At 40.5% G+C, this 19,130-nt stretch overlaps 2 protein-coding genes across 3 annotated transcripts; one reads left to right on the top strand and one right to left on the bottom strand.

Annotated features, from left to right (window-relative positions):
- The first annotated feature begins 703 nt into the window (after positions 1 to 703).
- On the top strand, positions 704 to 6,952 carry slc25a55a (solute carrier family 25 member 55a). Of its 2 annotated transcripts, XM_069532879.1 has the most exons (11): positions 767 to 856; positions 1,540 to 1,651; positions 2,282 to 2,407; positions 2,814 to 2,869; positions 3,886 to 3,956; positions 4,659 to 4,749; positions 4,834 to 4,952; positions 5,037 to 5,232; positions 5,325 to 5,479; positions 5,564 to 5,639; positions 5,732 to 6,952. In XM_069532879.1, the coding sequence occupies exons 7-11, from the start codon at positions 4,859 to 4,861 to the stop codon at positions 5,883 to 5,885; spliced, it is 675 nt and encodes a 224-aa protein (XP_069388980.1). In that variant the 5' UTR covers positions 767 to 856; positions 1,540 to 1,651; positions 2,282 to 2,407; positions 2,814 to 2,869; positions 3,886 to 3,956; positions 4,659 to 4,749; positions 4,834 to 4,858; the 3' UTR covers positions 5,886 to 6,952. The 2 variants fall into 2 exon arrangements, with proteins under 2 accessions (XP_019952436.1, XP_069388980.1); XM_020096877.2 differs by lacking the exon at positions 3,886 to 3,956 and having other exon boundaries at positions 704 to 856.
- A 709-nt stretch (positions 6,953 to 7,661) lies between these two features.
- tspan2a (tetraspanin 2a) lies at positions 7,662 to 16,683 on the bottom strand. The gene is made up of 9 exons (XM_069532890.1): positions 16,380 to 16,683; positions 13,611 to 13,713; positions 10,149 to 10,246; positions 9,660 to 9,734; positions 9,475 to 9,567; positions 9,324 to 9,395; positions 9,093 to 9,176; positions 8,606 to 8,674; positions 7,662 to 8,508 (listed from the first exon to the last, which is right to left on the bottom strand). The coding sequence occupies exons 1-8, from the start codon at positions 16,446 to 16,448 to the stop codon at positions 8,609 to 8,611; spliced, it is 660 nt and encodes a 219-aa protein (XP_069388991.1). The 5' UTR covers positions 16,449 to 16,683; the 3' UTR covers positions 7,662 to 8,508; positions 8,606 to 8,608.
- Positions 16,684 to 19,130: the final 2,447 nt, after the last annotated feature.

A 19,130-nucleotide genomic window follows, 5' to 3' on the forward strand; every position in this document is an offset into this window, starting at 1 on the left:
TGAACCTTAGTTATATTTCTACTTATTAAATATTGTGATAATTAATTTTACAGTTTTATTTAGACATTAGATCAATGACTAAACATTGTTTTCACCTTCAGTTTCTAGCTTTCTTTCTTAAGTTTAAAAGTACTGGTTTGGATCTTTTCATTATTTACATTTTACTGATTGCAATGATTGAAAAAGTCACAAGATTATTGACTGAGAATAAATGTTAGCTGCTGCCCTGTCTTTATAATGTTGGTGCAGAATCAGGCTATAAAAAACTCTGTGATGTTCTGTTTGTGTAACTTTCCACCGATGAGACAGAGCTGCAAACATCTGGACTAAATAGAAAAATCCAGAACAGTCCACACACGAATGATGTCATGGAGCCACAGAGCTCAGCGTCTGCAGTGATCTTAATGCCATGATGCTCTCACAGACTCACAACGACTCCAGGATCATCGTGTTGGACTCTGGTAGTAAACAGTCCCGACGCCTCCGCGAGGAAAACCCCTGATTCCAAACATCGGACTTTGAAAAATACTTTAAAAACTTCAGAATGAGAGAACAATGGTGTCTTCCACAGTCAGTGCCGCACCATCCGTTTTGACTGACGCGTCTATCCTCCACTTAAACGAGGAGGCGGGTCCAGCGCAGCCAATCAACACCCGGCATGCAACACTGGCTGAATGCTGATTGGTGGAGGACTCGCCTGGCATCGTAGACAGGGTGTGTGTGTGCGCGCGAGCCCCGCCTCCTCCGCCCTCATAAAGCGCAGTGGAAATTTCCGTCCTGATCTCAGTTCTCATTCAAACCTCTGGACCCGGACCACCGTCTCAGGAGACCCTCCAACTATCAGCGAATCCTCCCGGTGAGTGTGAGCTCTGGAGCCACAACGAGAGCAGCTTGTTCTCTTTGCCCCGCGAAGTTTTCTACGGTAGCTCGCTTGTTCTCTTTTAGCAGCGGTATTGTTCTGGGTGTGTGTGTGTGTGTGCTAGCTAGCTAGCTAACGGCCTGCTAACCGCTATCAGCCGTTATATGTGCTAACTTCAAACTTCTGAAAAAACGCGGAAGAACATTTGATTTCAACAACACTTGATTTAAAACCACTGTTTGTGTGCAGGGAAGTGTGTTTGCGTAGATTTTTTTTTTTTTGGCGTGACTCCAGATAAAACGAATGAATTGTTCTGAGGGAGAATATTAAGTTTAATGGTGTTAAAAAGCTTTTTCCTGCAACAAGTGAAATCATCCTTTAAATCAAAATGAACCCGGTGCGTGTTTAACTCACTGATTTGCATTGTTACGTACAGATTCACTTTCGTTACGTGCACATGCAGCTACAGGGACTCTTTCGTAAATGTATTGAAGGCGCTGCATGCCCATGTAAGGTGTTCCGGTATTGTGAAGTACGACACGCCCACGCGCTGTCCAGCTCATGAGTCGTGGTCACGTGACAGTGAGGCAGCTTAGTGGGAGGGATCTAAGTGTATTTAAACTGAAAACCTCTCCTTTCATCCTGAGATCACAGACTTGTGTCCTTATCTCTCTGACCAGAACTCTGCTCATCGGCTTCACTGGAACTCACTTGAATCCGCATCTCTCAGTTTCTGCATCTTCGCTTCATCGTCAACAATCTCAAGGTCGTCATGTCTCAGCAACACCTCAGGTGAGTTTTTGTTTTCATGTCGTCGGAAATTTAGCTTTAGATCCTCCATCCTTCATCTGTGAAGTTAATTTCCTACTCAGCAACATAACATCATGAGGTGAAGGCGACAACTAAAATATTTTCACTAACTAAAAGGATTTTCACGATAATCGGTGCTGATGACCCAAACCCAAATACATTGAATTGACTTTGGATTTAAAAAGAAAACAATTTGCAATGTGAATGTAGATTTAATCTACAAGTGCTATATATATATATAGCACATTTCATTACATATAAACTTTTTTTGTTATTGGTACTTTTATTTATCTTTTTAAACAGCTGGGAAATAAAACAATATAAGTAATTAGCGTACACATATTTCATCAGTAATCGTCATCTACAATTTTGTCAAAAAATAATTGATCACAAAAATATACTTCTTATGTATAGTGCAAGCTCAGTGAGGAGTATTTGCTCCACGTCACACTCACACTGATAATTCTGGTTATTTTTGACCATGTCAGCCACGCCTAATAGTTAATGAATACATTTTGATTTCAGTCCCTGACCCTCATTTAAATGTCCACAGTCTTACAGTTAATTACTCCATTAACTCGCTGGGGATCTTTTTCTGTTGTCTCCTTTCAGCCTTCCAGCCAAGCTCATTAATGGAGGTATTGCTGGCATCGTTGGGGTCACATGTGTCTTCCCTATCGACTTGGCAAAGACCAGGTTACAGAACCAGAGGCACGGTCAGCAGGTCTACAAGAGCATGTGAGTATTTTTAGTCACTTGTCGTTCATGACTAACAGCATGCATCACCGCTCTTGTCATACCTGCTTCATCCATGTAGTGTTCTCGCTGATCCCTAAACCCACATACATGGCAACAGAGTGAATGTATATAGTTACCAAACTCACTGGATGGTGATGGTTCATCCCTTACATTCCTTTCCAATGACATCATCCATTTCCCTTTGGAGAGTGGAAATTTACTGCTCCATCTCTCAGCATCTCCGTTTCCTCGGGATCTTTTCCACTGATCTTTACCCTGAGGCTTGTTAAAAACAAATATTTGCTTTGAATTCATTCATAATAATCATTTGATGTTCTCCTCTTAATCAGCTGCTTTATTAAATGGTCCATACTAATAGTAATTCCCATGTTTTCTTGTTTTATAGGATGGACTGCCTTGTGAAAACAGTTAAATCAGAAGGCTACTTTGGCATGTACAGAGGTAAGAGTGATGCACGTCTGAATATTAAGAACCACGAGGTCAGAACACGTAGAAGAGGATTATTTCTAGTGCAGGTTTAACTTTGACATATGCACTTCAGATACAGTTTTTGTTGAGTGCATGGGATACTTTACATTTACATAACATACTGTGTGGTTATGAGTAGAGCCTGACTGACGGATTTTTGTGGCCCGATGTTAGTAAGTAAAAATAAATCTATCAGATGTTGATATTCAAAAAGTGACAATGATTCCTAAGATGTTTAAAACCCTTATAACAAAGTAACATAATTTTACAATTTAACCACCAACTTTATTATAAATAACAAACAATAATGAGAATACAATCATTTTGAACTAAAGGTACAGTGTGTAGAATTTTGTGATATCTAGTATTGATATTTCATGTTGCAGCTGAATACCCCTCACATCACCCTCTCTGAACCTGTGCCAGCTTAAGTTGTCATAAAAATCTCAAAAGGTGTTTAGTTTGTCCAGTCTGAAAAAAAAACATGGTGGCCTCTGTAGAGAGGACCCCCTCTATGTAAATACAAAGTATTTAAATATAAAAGTCCTTTTCTGGGGTAGAGAAAACTACATTTCATACAATTTAGATGAAACGAACTAGTGAAAACATCATGAGGATTATTCTACATTAAATTTTTGACAATTGTTCCTTTTCACCTAAATCTTACACACTGGACCTTTAAGCTCTACAAGGTTCATATCAGCCAAATGATGTCAGTCAGGCTCTAATTATGATTTTGAATTAGTTGTAAAAAGAAAAGTACCCAAAGCTGTTCTCTTGCAAAGTGGTTTTGTAGACTCTAGTGTTTTTTACATGCAGTCAGTAGGAAATCACATGTCCTGTTTTTTCAATGATCAGTTCACTGACTTTCGATGTAGAACAAGAAAATGTGGACATAGTTCTTATGAGGAAAATTGAGACCTTTTAGTCTGGGTCTCTGCCTGTGTGAGGAATGCTGTTTGTTTGCATCTGTGTTTTTCATATTGCAGACGTGGGTCCCCTGGGCTATTGAAGGCTAGCCGATTAAGGCGCAGCCACGCTGGAGGCAAATCATTAAATGGTTCTTACAATATTGCTCTATTTAAAACTATAGGCACAAGTTTTTGTTTTGCCATCTATTTGTTTTGTGTTCCGACAACTTCTGTCAATAACCTCCTGGCTGTTTCTTCACTGTCCTGTTTGTCATGAATCCTCCAGACTATCGACTGTGTCCATTTTAAGACTTTGTTGATCTTCCTAATTCTGTGGCGTATATTAATGTCATGTTTGTTTGAGTCCCACAGATCTATTTTTAAATGTGTACACATTACATAGCCTGGAGTTCTCTGTCCTTTCACAATCATCTCTGCATTTCTGTTGTTTTCATTAACCACTTTACTGACTTGTAGAATGTCTATAGACTTGTATATTCTTCTCTACAAACAGTGAGCACTGTACATAAACCGACTCACTCTTCTTAATTAATTTGATGTTGCATCTTCCTCTGCTATTCACCAACCTCCTCATTTCTTCTCCTGTCTTGTGTTTTGCCTGTTTCTCATTTTCCTCCTGTAACTCATTTTTGTATGTGATTTCTCTTGAATCATTCCTGTTCTATAGTTATTACTGAAGCTACTGTAAATTGTTCATTTGTCTTGTTTATAGATTAGCTGTGAAATGAATTAATTGTTATGATGGGTGTGGCAGGGAATGTTTTTTTGTTTTGGTGCTAAATAAAAGCACGATTGTGGCTCCAGTGCTAAGTGTAATTTTTTTTTCTCAGGCGCAGCAGTAAACTTGACACTGGTCACCCCGGAGAAGGCCATCAAGCTGGCTGCTAATGACTTGTTTCGCCACCATCTTTCTAAGGATGGGTGAGTAAAATTCTCTTAAATAGATTGTTCATTTAAAAATGTCCCATCACTGTGTGACTCATCATTTCTCTTATCTGTGAACAGAAAGGGGCTGACTTTGTTTAAAGAGATGCTGGCAGGCTGTGGTGCAGGAATGTGCCAGGTCATTGTCACCACACCCATGGAGATGCTGAAGATACAGCTGCAGGATGCAGGCAGACTCTGTAAGTTTCGAATTGAATGGTATTTTAGATGTTAACCCCTCGTCACTATATGAATAAATTTATTTTATATTTATTCTTTTTCAGTGGCTCAGCAGCAAAAACCAGTCATGATGTCTCCCACAAAGCTCGTGGCCACTAACACAGTGCTCACCCGCTGCTACAACTCTGGCACGGTGACCTCGGCACCACGAGCTGTGTCCGCCACTCAGATTGCAAAGGAGCTGCTTCAAACTCAGGGCATCCAGGGGCTCTACAAGGGACTGGGGGCAACACTGATGAGGTAAAGACAAGGAAGAACATGTGATCTTGTTGTACCAGTTACTTTGTTTAAGGGTTCCATTCTTAAACTGCCTTTTGTTATACTTCTTTCAGGGATGTTCCCTTCTCCATTGTCTACTTCCCATTGTTTGCAAACCTGAATCGCCTGGGCAAACCCTCCCCAGAGGAGTCGTCACCCTTCTACTGGGCTTTCCTTTCAGGCTGTGCAGCAGGTTCCACTGCTGCCGTGGCTGTTAACCCCTGTGATGGTGAGATTTGAGAAAAATTGTAATCAATCTATCGATAAGCAAAGCTCTGGAATGTTATCTAATGTTTTATCTTCTCTCTGGCAGTGGTGAAGACCAGGTTGCAGTCACTGAACAAAGGGTCCAGTGAGGAGACATACAATGGTGTTGTGGACTGTGTGAGGTAAGACAGCTGAGTCACTAATCGTTGCACAGCTACCCCTCGTTTTTGTCTCGTGCTTGTGTGTAAGTTGACCCACTGCTCTGTCTTTGCAGTAAAATCATGAGGAAGGAGGGACCATCTGCATTCCTGAAAGGAGCCGGCTGTCGGGCTCTGGTCATCGCTCCTCTCTTTGGAATTGCACAAGTTATGTACTTTCTTGGCGTTGGAGAATACATCCTGGACAACTCGCCCCTGGGCCTCCTGTAGGCGTGAAACCACATCAGTTCACTGTCTATGCATACGACCTTCTGGGCATAAATGATGTAACAACAGGCAGCTGCATACCAACCGTTTAAAGCAAAAGAGAAAATAATGACACACGGCTTGTTTGACAAGTTCAAAAAGGCTTCAAGGTGTAAAGACACATTTCATCTTTTGTGTGCGCTGACAGCTGTGTTGCACTTCAAACACTTTTCACTCGTGTTCAGTGGGGCTGTGGCCACCGTTAGCTCGAGCTGTTAGCCTTACTGAGTTGAGGGACTCAGAGTCGCAGTGTTCTGTGTTTGTCCCGAGACTGTCCTATTGTGTTTCCCTCTGTGAGGGCGTGGTGCTCACTCCATCAAAGAGACCGACGTGTTTCATGTTGTCACATTTCGTATTGGTTCTTGTACGTGAGCTAGAGATTTATTCAGAGTTGCTGAATGCAGTAGCTTGCATTATTTTCTGTTTGTGCGTCTTTCTTCCTTTTCCATTGTTGTCTCATGTTTCACTTTGGAACAGAAGGCTTCAAATGAGGAAACAATGGAACCTATTTACATACATTTCATTTAAAGGGATCTTTTAATTTTTTTTTTACTTCACTATACAGCAATTCTGTGATATACATTTGGACTGATCGTGAACCTTCCTTGTGACGTGGGACCAGACGGTTTGTCAAACCATGAGTAGTGTCCTGCTTAATACTTGACGTTAGCGCTTCTGTTGTTTCGTAGTTTGTAAACAACAGTCTTTGTATCTTAATATCTGCAGAATCTTGATGCATCCATGCACATTATATTGTATAAGTGTGTGTTTGTTCACATACCCTCAGTTTAGGGACTTGCATATCCAGACCTACCATCTCAATCACTGGTTACTGTGTTTTATGCCTTAACAGTGAAAGTCGGCATTTCTCTCTGAAGAAATTGTGCTCTTGGCCAAAAAACAGCATTATTACTAATGTTACTGTGATCATGTGACAAATGACTGTTACCTTTGTGTTTGATGGCTTCTGTACATTGTGTGTGTATATATATATATATAAATATATTGCATTAAAACCTGCAATCCACTCATTGTTTGTTCATGAATCATTGACTCAATAACTAAAGCTGCATGTTTTCTTGATTCAACAACTATAAATAAAATCATAATTAATATCCACAAATGCGACAAATGTTTACTTTGTCAGACACTTTGTAAATCCTCAAAACTGACTTCCTATTTATTCGCTATAATTCCATTTTAATCAATTTCCTTTGCTCATTTTCCTTGTTTTTTGCTCATCGTTCATTTTAAAGCAATTTGTCTCAGAAGGTGAGATAATGATGCTGCAGCTTCTATAACAGGCTGGAAAATAAACAGTAACATCACCAGTCAGTATTTTTCTTCTGTTAAGTAATGAATATATAAATTGATCATTATCTTGGAGAATTATGTGATACTGAAGAACTCTCTTATATTTGACCTTGACAGGTTCATACTTGATTTTGAAAATACTTTTCAAGATCAACTAAACCAATGCAACATTATCATAAAGAATCCAGAGTTCCTGGGCTCTTTCTGACCTCATGGTTCATATGTAAGTGTCACATTATGCATTTACCTTCCTGCTATTGTTGGCACTACGTGACTGGTGTCACATTGTGCTGCCGTTGCATGTGGCTGCCATTTAGTGTGCACCAGCTCACACGTTCATGAACTTGAACAAACCACAACATTTGCATGATAGACGGGCGCTGATCTGCTGCATGTGAGCAGGAAAACAGAAAACCCACACGAGAATAAAAGCACCCAGGTGTTGTTTTATTGTGTTAAACAGTACGACTTCAACTACATTACTCTACAGTTCACATCTTATTGGCACACCAACAAGATCCACAAGAATTCACACACAGAATGCAAACTAGCTCACTGTTACAGTTCACACAGGATGAGGCGTTAATCATGACCTTACACGGGAATTTGGACATTTACAGTCAGTTTATCATCAAATTGAAAAATAAATATTGAAATATCAACTCTACACTTCCACTATTGTGCTTTAAAGTAGCAACAGATCAGTGGCACAGAGCAAGCACAAGTTGTTATGTTCGCAGATCACATGGAACAGGCAAATAGTACAGTCACTGGAGGCTTGTGTGTGTGTGTGTGTGTGTGTGAGACAATAGGCACATGATGGAAATTGGATCAGCAAAGGACGACTCGTCCTCCAAACATTTAAGCACACAAACATATGACTGGCATTAAAGGCCTTTAAATGGCATAAAAACATACAAAGGGCACAGAAAAAATAATGTTAACAGCAGGTGCACAGAACTGGTGTCCATATTTACAGCAAATACACAACATTCCTGTCAGAGTCGGCTTTGTGTGCTGCGCTGTGGCTGTGGTGCAGCAACAGTGTAGTAACAAGGGAATGTCACAGAGTCGTGTCAAAAGCAGTGTGTTACGGAAGAGAAAAAGGGAAGTAAAAAAAAATCTCAGTGCCGGTGTAGCTGAGGAGGAGACGAAGGTGTGAAGGTGTCGATCCAGCGTGTGTGGTGTTGAACGGGAAGATCTGGGACAGCTGGGATGTGCTGGACTTGAATTTGTGAATATACAGTAAACCTCCCGACCACATCAGGACGGACTATGAGATGAGAAATGACATTGAAATGTGACTTTGGTGTTTTCGCCTCTTATGTGTGAGTCTGGCCGGTGGGGGGGGGGTCGAGGAGGTAACTCACCATCTATATAACCTCCCTGCTGTTCCTGATGGCACAACACAGAACCATGCTGAAGATCATCCCTAAGATCTGAAAGCACACAAAGTTTGGGGGAAATTGTTAAAGGGTTTATGGGATTTAAAGTAAAGTATCACAAACTAGTTTACGATGACCATAAAGACATTTGAATTGCAAAGAAAAATCATAATTATAACACATGTTTAATTTCATTTCATTAAATGCAGTTCAAGGTTTTATAAAAAGAACAGAACAAAATAAACCAAAAATCAGAAAATATGAAGACTGGAAAAGATGTTAAGAGACTTTTTTTTTATTAAGTATTAAAACAGCATTTCTAGGAAAAAACAATTAATTAAAAGTATTAAGCAACATGGAACATCTACTAGTTTGTATTATTTTTGACCCCTCTCTCTCAGTGTCTTGTGACCCCCCTGGGGTCCCCACCCCTAGTTTGAAAACCACTGCTCTTGATTTTGTAAATTCTCACCATTACACCTGCGACACCGATGCCGATGTATCCGATGATGTGCAGCTTGTCATTGAAGAAGTCTGTGATTGCAGACAGACAGTCCTGAAAGCAACAAATAAAGCATCACAGATACAGACAGCTAACCTGCGGATGCCAGCACCATAAAACATCATGTTAAAGCCAATCTTAAAGCAGCATTGTCCTGCCACCTTGTGGATATAAGGTGTAATAGCAGCCAGAAAGCTTTACCAGGGTGTCACTTGGAGCATCTGCACAGAGGTCATTAGACACTTCTGACATGGAACCTCCGCAGCAGTTTAACTGGAAATTAAAACAAAACGGTCACAGGAGTAGCAACGATAGGAAGGACGTTGATGAACACAATCAAAGTCTAACTCACAGTTTTGTGGTAAATCAGTGCGATGGCCGTGCCGTTCACGTTGGTGGTGTCAGTAATGGAGCTGCTGTAAAACTTCTGGACCTCCTCAACAATCTGTTCATGACAAATGATAATGACAAATCAGTTGATTGTGTTTCTGAACTAGTTTTATAATCTGGTTGAAGAAAAGTCGTTTGAGTCTGTACCTGTTCCTTGTTTATGAATCCAAACACACCAGCGGCGATCTCAGCACCAAAGATTATCAGGAGGCAAGCGAAGAACTGCACAACACAACAGAGGCTTGTTGTAAATGACATTGATTTTCAATCTTAGTCTTGGAAACATAAATAGATGAAATAGAAAATTCCTTGAAAACAGTTTCTATTCATGTAGGCCTGGTAATCTAAGTTTTTCAAGTTGACTTCACAGTAAGTAAGATTTCAGATAGTTTCACCTGCTGTTCACTGATGAGAAAACAGTTATGAATAAAACTGTTAATGTTACAGTCAAACTCTATTTCCCCTGTAATTGGTACCACATTAAAAAGCTACTTAGGAAATAATTAAAACCTTACAGACAGAATAAAGAGTTCCCACAAAGAATTTATTCTTCGTTTATCTTTGAAATGCCAGTAAAAGGAACACTCAAACAAAAACACTGTAGAATAGCTCCACAACTGCAGCATTTGAACTCACCGACGCCAGAAGACACTGAGACTCACGCACGGCCCCAAAACATCCGAAGAACCCAACGACCATCATCAACCCTCCTGCACCAAGAAGGATGTACACGGCTGAAAAGAGACAAATAGTAGTAGTAGATCGTAGATCAGTAAAGACATTTAAAGACATCTAAAGTCACTAGAATGAGAATTCACAGCCATAACAGACGAGAGGACAAGAACCTAATCATCAGGGTGGGTTGGTACAGTCACATGACTGCAGTTCACAGTTTCAACTGAAGATGGCAGCATGATCCAGCTCTTCTCCTGTCTGCTGAAGCACAGCTCATGAAGAGACTCTTGTTGGAGGTAGAAACTTCTCAAGGAGCCTAAAGCCTCCGATTCCCCTCCTACATCTTTACTCTGTTTATCACACAACTCCTCCACAGCTTAATATTTTTAAATCCTTAAACCGAGATGAAAGAAGCCTGAGACTCTTAACACGACCCACATGTTCGACTTATTGCTACTTTTAAGTTGTAGTTTTCGGTTATTTTGTCTTTACGGGATAAATAAGCACAAACCCCCGATGAATTCTAAATTCAAGATGGATCGCTGCTCGCCGAGAAGCACCCGCAGTGACCATCAAGCTTACTAATGACTGGACATACGACCCCATCCACACACGTCTCAGAGGCCTGGGCAGAGTCTGTGTAGCACCACCATCAATCTGAGTTAAAGACAATGGAGCTGGAGAGTCGACTTCCGCTTCGCTATTTCATACATTAGTGTTTCTTCCAATTACGTGGACTTTGTGCGTTCGTGGTCCTGCAGGACAGAGCAGTAACACAGATGCCATCTGTCCAGTTAAAAAGAGGCAAATCAAATTTTCATGGGTTTGATTGCTCACACACACCCATACCCCCCCACCACCATCCTCTGTGAGCCTGGATGTCGTCACCTTCCCCTGGTCCGCTCCCCCCTTTGCTCCCAGCCCTCACGACTGAGCCCTTCAGACTGTAACCAGACACCGGGGCCCGGTCCCCGACGTCCATGGTAAGAGCCTAATCAGTGACATAGACAGCAACCACTGCAGCAATTTAATTAATCCACATGGGGGGAATGCAAGCTGTTGTTTTGCTGCTGTTGAACAAAAGAGGAGGTAAAGACGCAGAAGGGAGCGAGGGAGGGTGAGCAGAGGAAAATATAATGAGACCAAATATACAAAGTGTCTGCTGACGGTGTTTTCCATCACTTTAATATGTCCTCTTTTACCACTTCCTCTGAGTGGAACCACTGATCTAACGGACAACTGTACTTTCACTTTCTATGTTGCAAATTAGTGGTGAAAACTAACAGGGGCAACAACGGTGAAGCCCCCCCATGGGAACTCTGCCACTTCCCCTTGTTATGGCATCAGTCTGTTTAGTCCCCTCGCTGAAGGTGCACGTAATAAAATCATTTGTTCAATAAGTACACAAACTGTAACAATTGTGTTTTTTTTACAGGGAATGTATGTTTCAAGCGATTTCCTGGCCGAGTGAACTAACTTCCTGAACTTCTGTTAAAACCTTCTCCAGGGAGTTAGTTCACCTGAGCAAGAAAAAATGTGATGGGAGTCAAAAGAACAATATTTGCCCCGGAGGTGTAGAAGAGCAGAGGTAGAGGCTAAAAGAAAAACTGTAATATTTAAGTTATCATAGTCAATAACAGTCAGGTAGAGCGAATGTGAACATGGAATCAAATGTGAGACGAGTTGGAACGTTAACGGAGAAGTTGATATTTGCATGGAAATGTAAAGCAACTTGAAAAAGAAACTATCTCACATACTGTACTTTGCATAAATAGATAACTTTGATAACTTAGGTATATTTTAGCTTGATAAAAAAAAAACTGGCACAGTCTGCTCTTCTTTCCCTTTTATCACAGTGACGCTCTAACAACTGTCTTCACCTGCTACTCATGTCCTGAGGGAGACGGCCGGTTCCATGAAAGCGCGGCAGAGAGCTGATGAAGTGAAGTCACCATTTTAGGTCATGGTCTAAATACAAATAACAAGAATAGGCTTCATTCTAATCATCAGCTCCTACACAGAGGGAGAGAGGGAGGGAGGAGAGAGAGAGAGAGAGAGAGAGAGAGAGAGAGAGAGAGAGAGAGAGCCTATTGTATGGACACTACTGAGACTGTTTGTCTGGTCTACTGTATGTTTTACTCATCCACTGTGAGTTTTAATGGAAGCTCAGTCAGAAGCTTCAGAGATATTTCACACAAGAGACAGAACTGTTCATTAATCAGCTAAAGTCCATTTGTGTGTGTGTGTGTTATTCCAGAGGAGGGGAAATCCAATCTGTGTTTGTAAAAACAAGCGATTCTCTACATAACCCATAAACCAGAGCGCTGACACTAATGTGATTCAATACTCGTTTGACATGTTTGTTTTCCCACACGAGTGCAAAGCAACCGAGTTGAGACAGAAAAGTATTTTCGTGTTAAAGAGGCCTAATGACCGAGGATGTGAGGAAGTGATGACAGAACTGAACGCACTGAACTGAACGCACTGAACTGAACGTGGCTGTTCATCATCGTTCAGTGAAACAAGGTCGTTTCTTATGTTTATCATGACGCGCCATTAAACCTGACGTCAGCAGGTCTCGTGTAGAGAAGACAGATATTGATTCATTTAAACATCAGGATGTCAAACTGTTAGTTGACACCATCGACTGTCTCACTGCAGTAAAGGTCATACATTGCACCTCCTCCCTGTTGGTGGATGGGACATGGACCAAACTAAAAAGTCAAAGTGTACAACTAATACATTTTTTCTCAAAGAAGGTTTCTGTTATTTTAGATCTTTCTTATAAAACTGGTGTTTGGATTAATTACTTATTTGACGTAGGGTTAAAAGGCCACTATTGCGCAGACGCTGGATCCAAATGTGCAAGATGGCAGTGTTCTTTTCTCCAGTATTTTAGCCTTATGTCAGGACAGTGGGAAGAAGGGGAGACATGTCGTCCATCTTTATTTACATTCTATGTATTTACTCCTTTTTGGCTTGAAGAGAATTCTTTTATGTAAATCAAAGCTGAATCTGTAGTCAATATAATTCATGGGAATTCTTCCTTCCAGATGTGAAGCATTGCTTGAATGAAAAACCAACAGTTCATTGATGTGAAAGATATTGTTCCTCAGATGTGAAACTAAATGACTAAACTAGAATGGAGAGCGTGAACCTCCACCCACCCCGAACAATCCTAAACACGATTGTCTAGTTCATATAAAGAAAAAGAAAATTAAAAACTACAATCCTGGTTCTTCTCTGACCCTCGACCAAGTTTGGTGGAAATCAGTTTAGCTGTTTTCGTGTACTCCTGCTAACAAATCAACTAACAAACAAACAAACAAATAAACCAAATGGATTGAACACAGTTATCTGAGTTGTCCTTTATGATCTGTAGATGCGACGTGTGATCGGAGATCTGCAGAAATTGTCACGTACCTATAAAGAAGGTGTCGGGGGCTCCCTCGCCCATCAGGAGCTCCACTGTCTCCGGGTCAAACCTGAGCCAGAGTCCCACAGCCAGCACCAACAACCCCGACAGCTGAGGAGAGATGAGAGACCTTTCACTGAACCACAAACCGTTTGAAACAAGGCGACTGTTTTCAGGCTTTGAGTGACATGTTTGGTGCGAAGCCCAGAAATCACTTCACAGTTCAAAACTGAGGCCCAACGCGTTTTTGTCTTTGGATCTTCGGTCGATTAAGATTCAACAGGTTGTGTATTTGTCTTTGTCTCGTCAGTGAAGCGGATCCTGATGCTCACTGTTCCGTTTATTCACAACACACACAAGAAATGCTAATGTATCACCTCAGGAGTGACTAAAATATCAGCTGGAGGCTTGTTTAAACACATCACAGGCTGGACAACTGGTTTTTTACTTCCATCTAACCGACATGTACACTGTGGAATCTTGTTGGGGGGGTATTTATACAAAAATTCAAATAAATACCCTTTGAAACAGCATGTCAAAGTTTGTGTTAGTGTGTACTGCCTAAGGATGATCAGATTTTAATAAATAAAAAAACAGAAGCTCTGTTTTACAACATTTAAAAAAAATAGATCCAAACTACTCAACAACCGGTTATAAACTAAAACAATCCATATTTCTATATCTTTTGTCTTTCATATAGTCCAGTGAAATGAGCTTTGCTGATCAACTAGAAAGAAAAATATAAAACCACATCTATAACCAAATCCATCTGTTTAGTGTGTGATCCTTTTCCTGTCTTTGTCTCTGTTCATTCAGCTCCAAGAACAGAAATAATCTGCTGTCAGGAGACAACTAGAAAAAAAAATGTCTGAAAAAGGAACAGAACATTTTGTAGCAGCAGTTCCTTTCCCACATATGGCTCATCAAAGTATCATATCAGAACGCCAGCATCTCTGTCAGCATCGCTGGTCCGTCTCCCGTGGTGCATTTCAGCCACAGGCTGTGCCAGCCTCACAGAGCCTGGGTGATGTAACTCACACTGGCATTGGCTGCTTGTTTGGCTCCGAACCCCAAAATGACAGCGTAGTGTACTGTACACCCCCCGATTGGCTCCGACCACAACGGCTCCGCTTTCACTCCCAAAACTGCTCAACAAAGAGGCCGCTGTGTGTTTGGGTGACACAAGCCTTCGTCTTACAGAGAGCACACAGAGCACCACGTGAGTCGATCAACAGAAATTTAATATACCACGTACTTCGGTCTTTTTTCAACCTATATAACCAAACAATATTCAGCTCCAGTTTCTCACTTGTAAAGATTTGCTGCTTTTCTTTGTTTTATGGAAGCTTAAATTCATTTCTGGTGTTAAAAGATTAATCACAGATATAACTACCAATAATTGTCATAATCTGTGATGAAAAGAAAATAGTTGCATCTCCCATAATATCTTTTATTTGCTGGGTACATAATATAAAATATTAATTTTAAACCATCACAAGATGTTAAATTAAATGTACCTCTAAACTAATACTTATAAGTAACAAGTAATTTAATAATTATAATAATAACGCAGATTTCACAAAATAAGGTGGATCTTAAATGTATTTTGCAGTTATGAATCTAAATCAGTGGATCCTAATGTGGGAATTGCAAGATTTGCTGAAAGGACATTTTCAGACCTTTTATGTTTTTATCCAGTTTGTTTGTTTGTTGTTTTGTTTGTTTGTGAACAAGATTACACAATCACAACAAAACCAATTCCCACGAAACTTGGTGGAAGGATTTGGTCCTTGTCAGGAAAGAAGCCTTTACATTTTGATGTTGATCTGGATTAAAACAAAACCAGGCGTGTTAAGTCAATTAATATGAGTGTGTGGGATTTGGTGCAACATGATGCAACTTGACAACCTGTGCCGAGTAGCTTTGTTTGAGCGGGTTCAAACCTTCCAAAAACTACTGCTCTGAACCATGTTTCTCCAAATGTGTCTTCCAACAAGACAAGTGCACAGCTACATGGAAAATGAAGCGTCCCCTGCTGCAGGTGGAACCACAGGTAACCTTATCTGAGCAGATAAAACCAAAACAAAAGCTTCCAGTGTGTACCCAAAACAAGATCAACCCAGTCTGCAAAAGAGCAGCCATCACACTCCCAGACCTGCAGGAAAGTCACAGCACAACGTAAAACCACGACACAGACTCTGTGCACAGCTGTGCATGTGCTGCAGTGCTACATTACAAACCACATAGATCATCATCAGTGGCTGACTGGCTCTTATGTGATGTACTCATTAATTATTGAGAGCGGTTCATAGATGGAGGATGTTTCCAGAGCTGTGATGAGGTTTCAACAGAGTTGAAATGAAATGGAAGATGATTGATGATTGATAAATGAACTCAGGATTGAGAACAGTGTCAGAGAGAGTGATGTGAATGGAGCAGGTGGATGGAGGGAGTCTGCACGGCTACACCATCAGCACCACTCCCCAGTTCTCCAGTGAATAATGAAACCAGGTTAGTTAAAATAAAAACATAACAGCATCGACGGGCTGGACACGGTGTCAGTCTGGAGCAGGAAACACTGTGAGCTGGAGCAATCACAGGTTTTACGCATGAAAACACATGAAAACTGTTTATAACGAATATTTAAATCCTAATTCAGCTCCTCTGACAAGGAACAGCAAATACTGATGAGCTGCACATTTAACCATCAGGATGATTTGTCTCTATTTATAACATCACCGTTGTTTCCATGCAAACGGTCCGTGCAGGAGACTTACCCAAAAGATGAAGTTGAAAACGAAGAGCAGATATTTCACGCATTTCATCCCGCCCTGCACTTTGCTCATGATGTCACCTGGTGTTGTCGGATTTCTCCGATCTGCAGCTTTTATTATGAGAATCCTCTATTTGTTCTTGTTCTTCGTGCAGCCGCACATCAAACCCGTGCACTGATGCGGAGGAGCTGCGCCGCTACAACATCCCAACAACAAACACATGCGCACACGCCGCTGCGCGCGCCGGATGATAGGCTGTTGTTGCACGCCGCTTGGCCACGCCCATCTGCGTGTGCGTGCGTGCATGCGTGTGCACGGTGAGGTATCCAAGGAGGAGGAGGAGGAGGAGGAGGAGGGTGTTTTACTCTTTTCTCATCTGTACCATTTTTTATTTCTGTATCTGTGGTCTTTTGCTGACAATTATAGATATGATACGAATAACAACAACATAATAATAATAATAACTTTGTTTTATTGCACCTTTCAAAATAACCATTGTAAAATTCTCTGCAAGACAATAAGCAAAAATAATGAAACATCATTTAGCATCTGAGACAACGGGCGATATAATCATAGACTGCATATAAAAGAGGACATAACACAAAATCTATCAACAAAAACAAATAGATTAAGAAGATTAAACCAGTAAAGAAAACTGTCTCAGCTCCGTCAGCAGAATCTATTTCTGTTCTATGTTTGCATAAATATAGTTTATTTTTCAGACTTTTTCAATTCCTTGAGGACACTCATATACCAAGGCTCTCTGGGAGCAACTGTACAAAAAAAGTTTATCATCTCAGTGAGTTTCTCACTGATATCTCTGTTTATTATGAAAATATGGGCTTTTGTCTACACCTGAGTCACAGTGACCTGAGCTCTGTCACTGACTGTAAACTCCCCTCAGGAACCAAAACCAAGGACGTGACCTGAGTGTCCTTAATAGGACACAGAAATGTGGCCTATTCTTTATTATTATATTTCTTTTCTCTTTGAGTTATGTCTGGCAAATGAGGATCATTTTCAAAATTGTTCTGTATTTTAAATTAAGTCTCATAATTGAGAAGCTGGAACTGTTGACTAAACTGTTGACAACTATCAAAGTAGCAGCTGATGTATTTTCCATCAAATGACTATGAATCCTTCCTGTTGTTCTTCATGTTTTACAAGTCATTTATATCTGTCCATGCACTTAATCACTCACCATTATCAGCCTGATGCCAACACGTGCATGTATCGTAATGTTTTTGCACATGTTACTTTTGCCCACTGAATTCAGACCAGGTTCCTGCGAGTGCATGTCCCTGCACACTGGAGCGTCTCCAAAGCCCCTCTGTGTCTTCTCTGTGGGCACGAGAGGGTCAGCATGGGTTCAGCCGCTCTCACATTCAAGCTTCTCATGTTTGTGCCGCCTTTGTTTGCTGCACTGATGTGGGAGGGAGCAGCCAGAGACCCCCCTGTGTGTCTGCCAGAGTATCAGTGAGGAGGATCAGCCAGAGAGGATCATGGGACACATCGCTGCCCACTCCTGCTATTTTCTATCAGGATAACGACTGAAAGAAACAGTGTCAGAGGAATACAATAGATAGATAGATAGATAGATAGATAGATAGATAGATAGATAGATAGACAGATAGACAGATAGATAGATAGACAGATAGACAGATAGATAGATAGATAGATAGATAGATAGATAGATAGACAGATAGATAGATAGATAGATAGATAGATAGATAGATAGATAGATAGATAGATAGATAGATAGATAGATAGATAGATAGATAGATAGATAGACAGATAGATAGATAGATAGATAGACAGATAGATAGATAGAGAGATAGATAGATATCATATATCAGTGGTCATTCAATCCTGTCATGAGCTTTGAGAGCTGTAAATATCCCAGAGCCAAACTGAAACTATATTCTCTGAGTATAATGAGTCAAAATCTAATTTTCTCACCCTCCTCTTCTCTGCTTCGTATGTGAATCTGGTGCGAGAACGTAACCTGATCTCCATCTGGTGCAGCTGTGACTCATCCTCATGATCCAAAAACATACCAGAGGTGAAGAAGGCTCCAAAAATAATGATTGACCTGGAAATGTTTAGGAGGTCATGTTGAACCCGTCTGTTATGAAGTGTAGAAGAACATTGTGGGACATTGGAAAAAGACAGACAACAAATTTTAAGTATGTTGTTAGAATCCTGACGAACTAAACTGAAGTCATATGTTTGCATGCGTTCACCAAGAGGCCGGAGCACAGTGGAGACCTTTGGAAAGAAAATAATTAATGAAGATAAACTTCATGAGGCTGGATTTCTACACGTCATCGCCTCCATCTAGTGGGGAGATATAGAAATCCACAGTCTGTGGCTGTAAGGATGCTTTTCTGTGTGTTTACGAATGAGGAGCAAATTCAAGGCCAAGCATCACACTCATTTCATTCTTCTTCTTTACTAACTTTTTCTTTACAAAATTCACTTTATTGTTGTTAGCAGCATTTAAAAAATACAAGTTTTTAAATGTACATTTTGCTGTTGCAGTTTTTTCACTTATACCACCAACACAAAAGTATATTATTTTTATTAGGTTTTTTTTCATGCAAAGCACTAATATAGCATCTAAATCTATTTGATGCGACTTGTGTTTTATTTCCATCATGCATAGCAATAACTTGAGTGAAGACATTTCAGGATTTAACATTTGAGAGTTGATTTCCAAAGTGTAACTTTGACACATTCTGATTTAAATGTTGT

The sequence above is a fragment of the Paralichthys olivaceus genome, chromosome 2 (assembly GCF_024713975.1).
Source record: "Paralichthys olivaceus isolate ysfri-2021 chromosome 2, ASM2471397v2, whole genome shotgun sequence".
NCBI classification, from domain to species: Eukaryota; Metazoa; Chordata; class Actinopteri; order Pleuronectiformes; family Paralichthyidae; genus Paralichthys; species Paralichthys olivaceus.

What these genes read in the sequence shown, in the direction of transcription:
- slc25a55a (XM_020096877.2), top strand. Translation starts at nt 1,632, where the DNA reads ATGTCTCAGCAACACCTCAG. An exon ending in ATGTCTCAGCAACACCTCAG is followed by an intron (nt 1,652 to 2,281) that starts GTGAGTTTTTGT and finishes GTCTCCTTTCAG; the next exon opens with CCTTCCAGCCAAGCTCATTA. An exon ending in CAGCAGGTCTACAAGAGCAT is followed by an intron (nt 2,408 to 2,813) that starts GTGAGTATTTTT and finishes CTTGTTTTATAG; the next exon opens with GATGGACTGCCTTGTGAAAA.
- tspan2a (XM_069532890.1), bottom strand. Translation starts at nt 16,448, where the DNA reads ATGAGCAAAGTGCAGGGCGGGATGAAATGCGTGAAATATCTGCTCTTC. An exon ending in CTCAGTGTCTTCTGGCGTCG is followed by an intron (nt 9,735 to 10,148) that starts GTGAGTTCAAAT and finishes TGTGTTGTGCAG; the next exon opens with TTCTTCGCTTGCCTCCTGAT. An exon ending in TCGGTGTCGCAGGTGTAATG is followed by an intron (nt 8,675 to 9,092) that starts GTGAGAATTTAC and finishes GTGTGCTTTCAG; the next exon opens with ATCTTAGGGATGATCTTCAG.